Source organism: Dendropsophus ebraccatus, chromosome 1, assembly GCF_027789765.1.
Source record: "Dendropsophus ebraccatus isolate aDenEbr1 chromosome 1, aDenEbr1.pat, whole genome shotgun sequence".
NCBI classification, from domain to species: Eukaryota; Metazoa; Chordata; class Amphibia; order Anura; family Hylidae; genus Dendropsophus; species Dendropsophus ebraccatus.
This window is the reverse complement of record NC_091454.1, coordinates 13,061,778-13,077,774: the sequence shown is the minus strand read 5'-3', so window position 1 is coordinate 13,077,774 and position 15,997 is coordinate 13,061,778. Positions and strand designations below refer to the sequence as shown.

The 15,997-nt window shown below is 45.0% G+C and overlaps 1 protein-coding gene across 1 annotated transcript in view; it reads right to left on the bottom strand.

Moving 5' to 3' along the window:
• The window catches only part of KDM7A (lysine demethylase 7A), a 53,479-nt gene that overhangs the window by 25,065 nt on the left and 12,417 nt on the right, over window positions 1-15,997 (bottom strand). The window contains exon 2 of the mRNA XM_069952349.1: window positions 3,583-3,668. Coding sequence (XP_069808450.1) covers window positions 3,583-3,668 — 86 coding nt within the window. The remainder of the gene's footprint in view (window positions 1-3,582; window positions 3,669-15,997) is intronic.

Sequence of the window (15,997 nt, the reverse complement as noted above, 5' to 3'; positions counted from 1 at the left end):
ACAGAGAGCGCGCATATGAACGACAGAGAGCGCGCATATGAACGACAGAGAGCGCGCATATGAACGACAGAGCGCGCATATGAACGACAGAGCGCGCAAATGAACGACAGAGAGAGCGCGAATGAACAAGAGCGAATAAACGAGAGAGCAAGCAAGAGAGAGTGTGCAAATGAACGGGAAAGTGTGTGAATGAACGAACAAAAAAAAAAATCAGTTTCTTTCTAAAACAGCCCCACCCCTATCCTCAGGCTGTGTGAGGTATTACAACCTGGCTCTATTCACTTCACTTCAATGGAACTGAGCTGCAATACAACACCCAACCTGAGAACAAGGGTGGTGCTGTTTCTGGAAGAAAGCAGCTATGTTTTCTTATACTGTATCGACCAATCCCCCTGTACACATATCAATCCTTATCCGACCTTTTGGCATTTTTCATACCTCCAGAATTTTTATAGCGTACACGGACTTTTTTTTGGGCTGTGAAATGTCTTTTTTTCTTCTCACGGATCTAGTTGGTAATATGATAAAACAGACAGACGCGGGGGCCGCCGCCATTCAGGGCACATTACACCAGGTCATTAAGAAGAGCCGCAGCCGACATGTCACCGAATCAATGATCCAGTTATCTCTCCATTACAGCCGATCCCGCTCTCACAGCCGTGCGCTTAACCTTCCACAATAATCAATTTTACTTTTAAAAAAATTTGAATTTTTTTTTTCTTCTTTTACGGAAAGCAGACTGTCTGTCTCTACACATTAGATGACCGGGGCCATTAAGATCTTGTATTACGGCGCGATTTGCATTGACAACTTTTTTTTTTTTCTTTTATTGTTTCCCGGAGGATATTTTATCAGCACGCACCAGTTATAAAATCCATTTACCACGGAAGCCGGCTTATAGCCAGGATAGCGCCTCCGACTGAGCATGCGGGGTGAGCTTTAAATACCAGAGATGCCTGTGAGCGGGGAGCGAGCATTGTCCTCACTTGCCTCTATCTGCCACAAGGCAAACACAATGCCGACTCCTCTCCCGTCAGGTCAGAACAATTATTGTCATCACATGCACACAAAAAAAAAAAAAACATAGAAGCCAACACAACATAGAACTCATTACCACTAACCGCATAGCAATAATAAAATATACCGCGACGGGGGTAAACATGATTTGAATTTAAAGCAAACTCGTCCCTAATAGAAAATTCTAAGATTCAAAAATATAGATAAAGGGAGAGATTTATCAAACATGGTGTAAAGTGAAACTGGCTCAGTTGCCCCTAGCAACCAATCAGATTCCACCTTTCATTCCTCACAGACTCTTTGGAAAATGAAAGGTGGAATCTGATTGGTTGCTAGGGGCAACTGCCAGTCTCACTTTACTCCATGTTTGATAAATCTCCCTCTAAGTGTTTACAGCTGCCCCTGGGGGACACATCTGCCGAGTTACAGACCGGTAGGATTAGGTGACGTCTTAGTATATAACTTGGTTGGTTTTCTTCTCAGTAACAGGAGGGAGATGCAACAGCCTGGACAATGTTGTAAAAGTATTAAGCCCCTATTCCACGGGTCGTTAAGAGGAGCAAACAAGCGCTCTCAGCGCTCGTTTGCTCCTCGTTCCCCGCTTGCTGCCGCCGCTATTCAACGTTGCTGCAGCGAGCGGGTGAGTGCGGGAGGGGAGGGCTGCCCGGGTGATCGCTGATCGTCCGGGCAGCCCATAGGATACAGCAGAGTCTGCTGCCGATGCTCCTATTCAACGGAGTGACGGCAGCAGATCGTTGCTGTATCAGTCGCTTGTGTTTCAACATGCTGAAAAACAAGCGACTGCAACGATCAGCCGACATGAACGATGTCGGCTGATCGTTGCACTCTATTCCACGGGGCGATTATCGTCCGTAGCGGCCTATATCGGCCGAATACGGACGATAATCGTTCCGTTGAATAGGGCCTTTAGATAGAGAGTGAATGAGAGAGCAAGCGAGCAAACGGGAGAGAGAGAGAGCAAGCGAGCAAACGGGAGAGAGAGAGCAAGCGAGCAAACGGGAGAGAGAGAGAGCAAGCGCGCAAACGGGAGAGAGAGAGAGCAAGCGCGCAAACGGGAGAGAGAGAGAGCAAGCGAGCAAACGGGAGAGAGAGAGAGCAAGCGAGCAAACGGGAAAAAGAGAGAGAGCAAGCGAGCAAATGGGAAAAAGAGAGAGCAAGCGAGCAAACGGGAGAGAGAGCGAGCAAGCGAACAAACGGGAGAGAGAGCAAGAGAGAAAACGGAAGAGAGAGCAAGTGAACGGGAGAGAGGGTGAGCGAATGAGAGAAAGCATGCGAGCGAGCAAATGAGAGAAAGCACAAACAAGCTAACAAGAGAGCGCAAGCGAGCTAATAAGAGAGAGATAGCGAGCAAACGTGAGAAAGCGAGCAAACGGGAGAGAGCGAGCAAAAGAGAAAGCATGCGAGCGAGCAAACAAGAGAAAGCATGCAAGTAAATTCGAGAAAGAGAGCAAGCAAACGAGAGAGAGCGGGCAAGCAAACGAGAAAGAGTGAGCTAAAGAACGAACGAGAGAAGGCGAAAGAATGAACGAAAGCGAGCAAATGAAGAGAGAGCAAGCGAGCGAACAAGAGAAAGACCAAGTGAATGCGAGAGAGAGCGAACGAACGAGAGAGTGAGCCTGAGAGAGCAAATGAAGGAGAGAGAGCGAGAGAAGGAACAAGAAAGAGAGAATGAAGAAGAGAGCAAAAGAGCGAGAGAATGAGAACTGCCCAAGGGACACATCTGCCTAGTTGCGGACCAGTAGGATTAGGTGACGTCTCGGTATATAACTAGGCAGGTTTTCTTCTCAGTACCAGGAGGGAGCTGCAGCAGCCCAGAGAATTTTATAAGTGAAATAGAATTTTTACTCAACAAAACAGGTTAAAAATGAAATAAAATTGATAAGCTTATGTTTTAGTAGCCATCGTGTAGATTATAAACCCCGGCGAGCTTCAGTGTAGATCTAAACAGGTCTCTCAGTACCAGGAAGGAGCTGCAACAGCCCAGACAATTTTATCGTTGTAAATGTGAAGAATGTGTTTGTAACTTTTACAGAAAAGGAGACAAAGTAAAGATTTACGATGTTTATAACGAAAAATCATATACATCTAAAGCTGCAGGCGAACCCGGAGCCGTAAGGAGATTATCAGGACCGCCTAGAGGTGCGGCGACCTGAAATAAAGAACTATTGTTCGTCCCCAGAGGGAAAAAAAAAACAAGGAGGGCGGCCTGAGCGAACAAGGCTGACTCAGAGAAACGTGGCTTAGAGAGTCAAATAATGGACACGCTGGAGGCTGCCTGCTCATACGCTCTCCAGGAAATGTCTCACAGATCATATATGTGCGTCATAGGAAACAGTAAAAAGGGGCGTAAGGGGGGGGGGGCGCGCCTAAGACTCCTCAACTGCTTTACAAACTTAAAATTACATCAAGAAATGCAAAAAAAAAAATAAAAAAATCTGAAAATAAAATTATCTTTAAATCAATAAATTGCGCCACAAAACAGTCAACAATGAAGCTACATGGAGGACCTAGGACCCAAAAGAGTCCGTAGCGGCGTATACTTACACTGAGAGGACCCGTGAAGCACTTCACAGTTCGGACAGTGGTAGAGGTCGATATCTGCCGCCTGATGCTCCTCGACTTTTACACAGCTGTAGGGGAGAGGGGGGGAAAAAATGGAACATTTTAGTAAATCGGCATCTAAATATTGATAAAATATTTTCCAAGATAGTAGCGGTCACAATCTGGAACCATTGCCATGTTTTTAATCATTATAGTGGAGTCCTCTCTCCAGTCTTCCAGTACTTATCAGCTGCTGTTTGTCCTGCAGGCAGGAAGTGATGTATTCTTTTCAGTCTGACACAGTGCTCTCTGCTGCCACCTCTGTCCACGTCAGGAACTGTCCAGAGCAGTAGAAAATCCCCATAGAAAACCTCTTCTGCTCTGGACAGTTCCTGACATGGACAGAGGTGGCAGCAGAGAGCACTATGTCAGACTGGAAAAAATACACCACTTCCTGCGGGACATACAGCAGCTAATAAGTACTGGAAGACTTAAGATTTTGTATGTGTGTGTGTGTGTGTGGGGGGGGGGGGCTTAAGCCCCAGTGAGACATCTCTGGCTGTCTCTGAAAACAAAAAGAGGTCGGGCAGAGATTTTCCATCGAGCTCAATCCCTATCTCCATTGCGCTGACCCCCACACGCCTTATACTTTTATCGGCCGTACCCACCGGCCATCGATGTGAGCTGTATAGCGCTCTCCCTACCAACCACCAACAGATTATAATCAGTGGAGATAGGGGTCAGGTGTTATGGCAAATCCCCGCCCAGTCCCTTTGTTCTGAGAGAGATAAGCCATGGTCAGAGCTTTCTAGCTGTGCTTTAATGCTCCCAATAGAGAACAAAAAAAACGCTCCACCATGCTGGATGTTCCTGTGTATGGTGGAAGATGGTCACCGGAAGGTAAAGATAATTGAAGGCTGAACGATCATTTGTCCGTCAATTATTTTTTTTGATAGAAGTAAATTTTAAAAATTTTTTGGCAACAGGCGATTTGAAAAAAAAAAAAAAACAACAACCCCTTTAAGAATCTTTGGACTCTGTACTATATGTTTTGCCCCTTCTCCTACACATTCAGATCACAGTAAACCACCGCTTTCCCATCATTAGATCTTTATGATCCTTGGAGAGATTTGCCGCTGTCACATACACGGACAGCCAATCTATATAAATGTGACAATACTAATAAAGTTGGATTTGTTGATGGCCGGGGCACGTTTTGTATCTACCACATGACTGGAGGCCGGAGCTTTCCTCTCAGACATCCTTCCCGCCTTTTTCCGCAGCTCCATGTGTTGTCAGGGGTCGTCCCCTCCAAGCTAACGCGTTTTACAATAGTAAACTGATGGATAAACGGTGCGTTCCACTCTCACAGCAATCCGACCATGAGATGGCACGCAGGACACGGTGATTGAAGGCTGGAAGACATGTATATCGATAAATCCATCCCAGGTAGCGGCCGCACGCTGGGCCGGTGACAGGCCCCATCTCCCCTGCACGCCGCACATTTTATACCTCTGACACAACATGAGGCGGCAGCTGTCTCCAGAGCGCCGCATAAAATTGTCGGACCTGATGAGAAAATGATACAGGGCACAATCAACACGTACGGAGGAATGGGAAAATGGCAAGTGCACACGAAGAGCGCGGCCCTATAGAGCACAGATTGTGAAGTACTCTGTGGTTTCCTCTGTTACAACGCAAATCCTTACATGGACTAAGATAGGAGCAAAGGAGAGCATCAAGAGAGCGGGCAAGAGCGCGCCTGAGAGAAAGGAGGCATGTGCAAAAGAGAAAGCACGAAGAGAGACAAAGCATAATAGTGAGAGAGCGAACGAACAAGTGAAAGCAAGAGAGAAAGAATATGAACAAGAAAACATGCAAGAAGGATAGAACATGCTGGAGCGCACAAGAGAGAAAGCATACATGCAAAAGGACAAGACAAAGCATGGGAGGAGAGAGAGAGAGGAAGCATGGGAGGAGAGAGAAAGAATATGAACAAGAAAACATGCAAGAAGGATAGAACATGCTGGAGCGCGCAAGAGAGAAAGCATACATGCAAAAGGACAAGACAAAGCATGGGAGGAGAGAGAGAGAGAAAAAGCATGGAGAGTGAGAAAGCAGAGAGAGAGAGAGAGAGAGAGAGAGAGAGAGAGAGAGAGAAAGCATGGGAGGAGAGAGAAAGAGAGAGGAAGCATGGGAGGAGAGAGAGAGAGAAAGCATGGGAGGGGAGAGAGAGAGAAAGCATGGGAGGAGAGAGAGAGAGAAAGCATGGGAGGAGAGAGAGAGAGAAAGCATGGGAGGGGAGAGAGAGAGAAAGCATGGGAGGAGAGAGAGAGAGAAAGCATGGGAGGAGAGAGAGAGAGAAAGCATGGGAGGAGAGAGAGAGAAAGCATGGGAGGAGAGAGAGAAAGCAAAGAGAGAGAGAGCATGGGAGGAGAGAGAGAGAAAGCATGGGAGGAGAGAGAGAGAGAGAGAGAGAGAGAGAGAAAGCATGGGAGGAGAGAGAAAGAGAGAGGAAGCATGGGAGGAGAGAGAAAGCATGGGAGGGGAGAGAGAGAGAGAAAGCATGGGAGGAGAGAGAGAAAGCATGGGAGGAGAGAGAGAAAGCAGAGAGAGAGAGAGAGAGAGCATGGGAGGAGAGAGAGAGAGAAAGCATGGGAGGGGAGAGAGAGGAAGAGAAAGCATGGGAGGAGAGAGAAAGCATGGAGAGAGAGAGAGCGCATGGGAGGAGAGAGAGAGCGAGAGAGAGAAAGCATGGGAGGAGAGAGAGAGCGAGAGAGAGGAAGCATGGGAGGAGAGAGAGAGAGGAAGCATGGGAGGAGAGAGAAAGCATGGAGAGAGAGAGAGAGAGTGCATGGGAGGAGAGAGAGAAAGCAAGCATGGGAGGAGAGAGAGAGGAAGCATGGGAGGAGAGAGAGAGAGAGAGAGAGAGAGAGAGAGAGAGAAAGAAAGCATGGGAGGGCATGAACAAAAGAGAGAAAGCATTGGAGGGCGCGAGCAAAGAGAGAAACCAAAGGAGGACGCGAGTGAAAGACTGAGAAAGCATGGGAAGGCATGAGCAAAAGAGAAAGTATGGGACAGCGCAAGCAAGAGAGAAAGCACGGGAGGGTGAGAGAGAAAGCATGGAAGGGCGTGAGCAAGAGAGAAAGCATGGGACAGCGCAAGCAAGAGAGAGAAAGCATGGGACAGCGCAAGCAAGAGAGAGAAAGCATGGGACAGCGCAAGCAAGAGAGAGAAAGCATGGGACAGCGCAAGCAAGAGAGAGAAAGCATGGGACAGCGCAAGCAAGAGAGAGAAAGCATGGGACAGCGCAAGCAAGAGAGAGAAAGCATGGGACAGCGCAAGCAAGAGAGAGAAAGCATGGGACAGCGCAAGCAAGAGAGAGAAAGCATGGGACAGCGCAAGCAAGAGAGAGAAAGCATGGGAGGTTGAGAGAGAAAGCATGGAAGGGCGTGAGCAAGAGAGAAAGCATGGGAGGGCGTGAGCAAGAGAGAGAAAGCATGGGAGCGCGCAAGAGAGAAGGGGAGAAAACATGTGGGCGCAAGAAAATATACAGGTGTGTGAGATTTAGTTGGAGGAAGCATGTGAGAGCTAACATGTCAGGACAACATTAGAGATCTAAAAAGCTTATAAACGCAAAATGGGAGAAAGCTCAAATATATGAAGGAGAGAGAACGTGTATGAGAGCGAGCAAGAGAACACGTATATGTGAGCGAGCGAGAGAGAACGTGTATGAGAGCAAGCAAGAGAGAGAACGTGTATGAGAGCGAGCAAAAGAGAGAACGTATATGAGAGCGAGCAAGAGAGAGAACGTGTATGAGAGCAAGCAAGAGAGAGAACGTGTATGAGAGCAAGCAAGAGAGAGAACGTGTATGAGAGCGAGCAAAAGAGAGAACGTATATGAGAGCGAGCAAGAGAGAGAACGTGTATGAGAGCGAGCAAGAGAGAACGTGTATGAGAGCGAGCAAGAGAGAACGTGTATGAGAGCGAGCAAGAGAGAGAACGTGTATGAGAGCGAGCAAGAGAGAGAATGTATATGAGAGCGCGCAAAAGAGAACGTGTATGAGAGCGCGCAAAAGAGAGAACGTGTATGAGAGCGCGCAAAAGAGAGAACGTGTATGAGAGCGAGCAAGAGAGAGAACGTGTATGAGAGCGAGCAAGATAGAGAACGTGTATGAGAGTGAGCAAGAGAGAACGTGTATGAGAGCGAGAACGCGTATGAGAGCGAGTGAACAGTAATATGAGAGACTGGCAGCAGCTTTATTCCTATTTTCCCCCCATTGAAAACACATGCACACTTGGCCGAGATGTCAGAAGGAATAGCTGTCAGCCGGACAAGCATTCATCTAACAGCTGTCTAATGTGTAAGAGAGCGAGAGAACAACTGTGTACAATATACACCTATATACACCCCCTCCCAGCTCTGTACAATATACAGCTATATACCCCCCCTCCTAGCTCTGCTTCTGAGTCAGTCCTAACTGTAGTCCTGGTTTTGTATTCATGAACCCACAATAAGGATAAACTAATAATCTGCAAAAAAAAAACCAAAAACATTTCACTCATTTATCGACCCAGTGAACTTTAATGCGGCATAAAATGAATTTATAGGACTGTTAATTCCTCAGTAAAAATAGCAACAAAACCCGGTGAAGATGCAGCCAAAGGGAAGCTGCCGCCTGGCTGATCTGACTATAGAGAGAGCTGTAAAGGAGAGAGCGGCGGCTTTGATCTTAATTACAGGAAACAGGCCGCACAATGTAATGAGGGCAATTCCCTTTAAAAGGCACAAAAAGAAAAAAAAACTGCAGACAGAAAATTGTATCGCTGAAGGCCCCCCGGCTGTGCGGAGTGCGGGAGGCAGAAGAATTAGAAGATCACTCCAGTCAAATGTGCGTTCAAGGCGAATCTGGGGCATGATCCAATGATCGGTATAGGGATTTTACAACATGCTGGAAAGTAAGAACCCATCAGTCAAGGCCCTGGTTACTGGTTATTCTTTTCGAAACTCAATCAGCATCAATATGGAAGCAGAGATGGCAATAACTCCCTGATCAGCAGTCGGACCCCAACAATCACCAGAACAGGGGTCTGCTGTTCACAAGTGAATGAAGCAGTAGTGAGCATGCTCAACCGTTGCTCCATTCATTTTCTTCTAGACTACCAAACACAAAACCTTCATCACGTTAACAGTTCAAAAAGAGAATAGAGGGGGCACTCATCGTCCGATGCAACCTTCGTTATTTCATATAACACACAAGCTAAAATGTAGCATCCGAGAGCAGGTGGGGGGGGGGGGACGCCACACTCAGTGAACAGTTACAGCTGTTTCACGCACATGCGCGCGCTTCAGAAGGAGAAGAAACGCGCGCATGTGCGTGAAACAGCTGTAACTTCACTGCGTGTGGCGACCCCCCCACCAGCTCTCACATGCTACATTTTAGCTTGTGTGTTACATGAAATAAAAAAAGGTTGCATCGGACAGTGAGTGCCTCTCTATTCTCTTTTTAATCTGCTATTTTACGATATCCCAATTAAGTACTGAAATCATAACAGCGTGATCAGTGCATTTCGAAGGCTTGCGGCCTTCATCAGGTTCAAACGATATGTAAATGCATGTGACCCTAATGAAGAAAGCTGCTTGCCTTCGAATCATGTTGCTCACGGTGTTATCATTTCAGTACTTTGTAAGGATATCATAAAATAACAGTGACCAACGTGTTTCGAAGGCAAGCAGCCTTCTTCATCAGCTTCATACAATGTGTCAATGTGTATGAACCTGAAGGTGGTTTGCCTTTGAAATGTGTTGTCTATTTTATGATATCCTATTAAATTACGGGAACCATAATTTAGCTCCCGTTGAAGGAATTCTAATCTCGCCTGTCTCAACCATGGGTAACAACGCCATAGCTTCCCGTACATCCCCTTTAAATGGGATTAAATACATTACTAGTTTCAGGAGAAAAAAAAACAGCACCACACCTGTCTATAGGCTGTGTTTGGAATTGCAACTCAGCTCTGTTCAAGTCAAGCAGTCTGAGCTGAGCAATGCCTTGTGTTGACACTATGTACTGCCCAACGCATTGCCTCCTAGGAAAACTTTCCCCAACAGGGTGAGACCTCCAGCGCCCCTTTAAAAGATCCCCATGGCTGGCACTTTCTTAAACACTCAAGAAAAGTCACAGACAGCTGTGTTTCTTCCACGTCTGCCGGCCTCTCCAAAATAGCTGTGAAAACAGTCTCTGCCAGGTGCGCGCCGTTTCCACAGCTACTCGCTTCCAAAAGTTTTCTGTTCCATTTAAAGCCGTAAAAATTCTCTACACGACCGGAGCAAAAATAGTCAGGAAAATCAATAAAAAACAGCAGGGAAACTGGAGGAGGAAAATGTAGACACCAAAAGACGAGTACAAATCGGTATCTGGTAGAGGGTTTAATGGAGATTTTCGAGGAGCCGCAGGATTCCAATAAGGTATCGATTACGTGATCCGTAACTAATAAGGAGATATTTTTTAAAAAGTTTTAAAAGTTTCCATATTTTAAGGGACAGCCACCTATACTTTCCAGGACTGGAACAAAATAGCCGTTTTCTTCTAAAACAGCGCCACGCTTGTTTTCAGGTTGTGTTTGGTATTACAGATCGACTTAATTCACTTCAATGGAACGGAGCTGCAATATCATGCAAAACCTGAAGAAAAGAGTGGCGCCATTTTTTTTTTTTTATAATCTTGGATTACCCCTTTAAATTTTGGTGCAGTATACTCCTCCTCCCAGACTTTCAGGCTCAGAACTTTCTGGGTCCGATGTAGACTGCGATGCGGAGAGAGGAATAAGTCGCTACCAGACACCGCTTCTCCCATAACACAACACTGAATCCAGTTATCCTGATGCTTCTATTCCCCCCGAAATCAGGGAGAGAGTCAGAGACCCTCATACATATTAGGTGCTTGGCCAGTCTTGCGTAGAGGACAACATGGCTATGGCTAAACCGCCACCCGTATACAAAAATAAAAAATTATATATATTATTCTAGCCCTAGACTACTTCATCCAGGAGAAAAACAAAAAAACAAAAACACAGCATCACTTCTGTCCTCAGGTTGTGTGTGGTATTGCAATTCGGTTCCATTTACTTCAATAAAATTGTGCAGCCAAACCATAACCTAGGGAAGACAAGAGTTTCCTGGAGAACGGGGGGAAAAAAAGGTGCCATGTTTTTCTAAGCCTTGATAATTCCTTTAAGGTGATGCGTCAAGCATCAATAGCGAACAAACCATTGGTGTTGAGGGAACCAATGCAAATACAGGGGGGGGGGGGGGGGGGGGGAATCAGGTCATATTCTATTCCGGTATGATCTCTTGAGTATTCTCGCAGGCCCCAATGTGAACGAGGTCATAAGAACACATGTCCCTCTAAGACCTGCCCAGCAGATTACAGCGCTCTTAAAGAAAGAAGTGTTATCTCTGGCACATTCCCATCCGGCCAGCAGGCTTTGATGCTTATCTGCTTAGAAGGTGCCACTGCCATACACACCCTGTTTGTACGCTGTCCGGAGATGTGAAAATAAACAAGAGATAAAAAGACGAGAATTAAAGGAAAGACGAACAGCAAAAAAAAATTAAAGTATTTTTTTTCTTATTGATTCTGGGGAAAAAAAAAATTATATATATATTTTTATACATGATCTGGCCATACAGGTTAAGTAAGTGGAAGGCGAAACTGCAAATCTCAACTCCCGAGAGTGTGAGTGTGTGTATGTAAGTATGTATATATATATATATATATATATATATATATATATATATATATACACACATACACACACACACTAATATTATATATATATATATATATATATATATATATATATATATATATATATATATATATACACACACACACATATACATACACTCACACATATATACACACACTAATGTATAATATATATATATACACATATATATATATTTGTGTGTGTGTGTGTGTATATATATATATATATATATATATATATATATATATATATATATATACACACATATATATACATATATACATACATACATATATATATATATACACACACACATACACACACATACATATTCATTCCAGCATGGCCATTCCCCGTATACCTTAACACTCCCTATATAAACCTCAAATATATCCTCCTGCATATGGCCGACTTACGGCTCTGTTTATTTGCATTGCCACCGGTCTACAAAAATGAGGTCGTATATGTTTATAATAGAACAGCACGGACCTGTTTCCCGTTGTCACGTTGTGATCACCGAATAAAGTTACAATTAAGAAGAAAAAAAAAGGAACCCAATTACAGGGCAGCTTTCATTTTGTCCAGAACTCTGATTGGTTGCTATGGACAACGAGGCCTACTCAGTACAATGGCCCTCAGCCACTGTATTACAAGTCAGGTTTTCACAATGTGGAAGTGCGTTAACCCCTTCCTTACTCATCACCCGGTTACAAAACAGGTCAACCCGGTGTATGAGCGCACCTACACATACCTATCTGTGCCATCCAGGAGTCACTATGGGAGGAACAAAGTCTATTGTTCACTGTTACCAGCCAAATCACGAGAGGAGAGATCTGTGCTGCTGATGCAGATAGATACAACCGTAGCAAACCCTCAGCTGTGAGACATCTTGGGTCTATATGGGTAGAGAATTCATTCACTGACAACAAGCGGAGATATGGAAACACATTTTTGTGTATGCCAGGATATCTGCATAATGTCATTCTGCCATATACCTTAACTGTGCAGCCCCAAAAGGTCATCACTGCCGACAACTATGGAGGCAAACAGTCGCCTCCTGCGATCATTCACTGCCAATAATTCTGCCATGGAAAGGGTCTTTTCAACTTGCACCAACATACTTGACCACCCACGTAAAAGGACCCCAAAGCGACAGTTCTCGGTTTCAGAAAAATTGCTGATTTTCGCCTTAAGGCCGTTCTGGTCTTAAAATAATGCACTCTATTAAAGTCTATGGGGAACAGGGGCTGTTGTTCACACACTGTATTGAACGGCCGTTGTTCAATATGGCCGCACAAATAATTGACTTGTCGATTATTTGCAGCCGCTAGAGTGTGAGCAATGGTCGTTGTGCAACGTATGGGCATTCTGATGGCATAGACTTCAATGGTAATTTGGACTGCAGGCACACCCAAATGCAGTGTCGGACTGGGGTATCTGGATCCCACTAGAGGAAATGATCCTGGGGGCCCACCAATGAAGAACCAGTTAGAAAAGACACGTCAGTCAGTGTTAGTGCAGGTTCAAAAGCTGGGGGCCCACCGGAGGATTGTCCGGTCCTCTGGTGGGCCAGTCCGGCGCTGCCCAAATGTCCCTGCAATCCAAATAAAATAAGAAAAGATGTTCCTGAGGCCGATGTGCCAGGAACATGTAAAATAACAGCGGTTGTTAACACACTGTGTGACCATAACCAAATAATGCAATTTTAGTCATAATAAAGAGCAATTTTAAAAGGGTAACTAGGACTTGATGTTGAAACAGGGAACAAGTGCTTGAACGATCGACTAACAGAAGACATCAATACCACAAATAGATTTTCCGCCATTTTGAAAAATCAGCGCACTGACCCCCCTCGGTGGTGCTGCTCACGTGTCGATCTCCCTGAGTAATGAGATAAAACATAAAAGGCACAAAGGTTTAAGAAAACAAATGAAAAGGATTGAAGTTTTCAAGCGCCATATTTTACAGCGAGTTCTCTCGCACCCGCTTTGATACACGAGCTCCGCCGTGCCTCCCGCCTCGAGGATGTCAGCAGGTCCTTATCAACTGCCCCATTTATGAGGCTAGGCCTCGCTAACGGCAATTTACGACCAGATAATGATGACCGCCCTGATATACAGACATGAGGCGCGCATTAAAATTTCATAGGGTTGCGTTACACGGTTATGATGCATAGATACACGGTGGCGGCTCTTGAAAAAGCGACCCCTACTAATAATTTATGAACATCCATATGGCGGCGTATCACGTTCAGTTGCGGTTTATACATACAGTAAACGGCGCCCACAGTGATCTGGAAGAAATGTGGGCGCCTTAAAGGGAAAGAGACACAAAAGTGAGGGCGGGGGATGGGCGACGTGACCTAAATTACTCTTTCAAGTTTCTTCTTTGATCTCCTTCTCCTACTTTGAGTCACTGTCTTATTCAGCAGGAGAAGAGCAACCAGTTGTTGTGAAGAGGCCGGTGGATCACAACTGCTTCCGCAAGCCAGGCGTACATTGTGCTAGGTGTAATGAAGTGGCGGAGATGTGCTTTGATTCCACACAAGCACATAATAAAGAAAACCTGGAATAGCCGGAATTCATGTTCACTTACGGAGTGCCGTCCTTCCAGGAATCATACTAACGCAACCTTCATGCAACTTTCTCACCCAACAGTCAATGTAAATGTTGCAGGTAGCTGTTCTCAATTACTGGCTAGGCGGCACAAAAATTTACTGTCAACACCTATTACTACACACCGTGACAAATCATCAAATATGAAAAGCAACTTAACCCATCGTTATCCCGGTAGCGTTGGTTCCTTCGAGATCACCCACCTCAAAAATCTAATTAACAACAACAGAAGAACTTCATGGCGTGACTCTTGACAGGCCGCATTTACCTGTCTCTGATGTCAGCACACTGTCTATCAACCATAGACGGGCACTAGACCAGCAGTAGTAACCAGATTTTTTTTAGAAGAACTAAAAGTTGTAGGTGATCGATGCCAAGAGTATCAAGCAACATGACATCCAGAAAACTGAACGCTCTGAGAAACTCTTACTGTGGGATGCCAGATCCTTTATGTATCATAGGTTCATTTACCGGGCACGTCACGCCATATTGTGGCCCGTAACACAACGTCAAACCCGAAAAGGCCTCCAGCGCCGTAACTTGGATTGGCATCAATTTTCTTTTTTCTTAAAGGGCAGCAATTACGGATATTTCACAAGAGGCCCTGCCAGAAAATGCCTTGTGAAATCACGGTCAGTAAAATGCTGAGACAATACCGTCAGTTGTGTTGCCTCGGGCGTCCTACGTATATCACTGTAATGTCACATTCTCTGTAGGCTTCACTACGATGACGTGCCTACAGGGCCTAAGCCGTACAAAGCTAAAATGTCGTGGTTCGTTTCCTCCATCCCCCTCATTCTTGGGAGGGGGAAAAAAATTATATATATAAAAATTAAATATTATTCATTATAGTCAGTAACGTATTTCCATTCTTCTCCACAGCACTGGGGACTGCAACCATCTTTGGGTATATCATCGATGTATCTGGCCTGGTGACTACTGTGGTCTCCTAAGGAACAAGGGTGTCTAGTGTTGTCACCCATTTCCAGCTGCCAATGTTGCTAGGCAATAAGCAGAACACCTTAAACAGCTGAGAGCTATGTTTCCCGATCCCTCCACATACAAATGCTGGAGTTTCGAGAGGTAAGCTATTGTCAGACAGCTTTGGTGGTGGGTCATCTACCCGAGAACAAAAACGATTAGTAACATTTTTAAGTCCCCCCCCCCCATACATATCACTGCTAAAATTGTGGTCTCCCATGACTTCTTTTCATATGCATCTGTTACCAATATACCCAATGAAAAAAAATTTGAGAGCATCTGTTCACGGAACCTTGCATTGTTGCTGTCTCTCTGCAATCAACTTGAAAAGGTTAAAGGGGGTACATGGCAGCGAAATCTTTTGTCTTTCAAATCAACTAGTGTCAGGAAGTGCCAGAAATTGGTAATTCCTTGGTAATTGGTAATTCCTAATTGTCTTTCCAGTCTGACACAGTGCTCTCTACTGCCACCTCTGTCCATGACTGGAGATTTTCTCCATAGAAAACCTCTCCTGCTCTCCAGACAAAAGAATACACCACCTCCTGCAGGACACACAGCATACAGGAGTAAATTACCATATGACTTGAAAGAATTTTTTTTTATTCGCTGGAGTACCCCTTTAATGGTAACACCTTAAGATCAGCACCATGCGAGCACGCTCAAGACTCCGAATCCCTAGGACTGCATCTAAGTTCTTAATCCACCACTTATCAAATGCCAAACTATCGTACTCAAATATGCTCTATTTTTATTTTTTTTTAACTTCACACATTTCCAGGAAGAACAACGGAGGAAGAGCACAGAATAAAATATGGCAAAAATGATTAGCAAGTGTTAAAAATCTCTCCTTCCTGTCCATAAAGCTATAAATCAGCCCGAGACAAAACTTGCTGTCAATGTCCTCGGCCCAGCTGATCTATAGTCCTGGTTCAGCTGCGGTCTACAGCGGATAGGAAGGAAGGTACAATCTTCCCAGAGATCAATGACCGCGCTGACAGTCAGATTTATCAGGCGATTCATAAGCACTTTACCGACAATTAATGCACTGC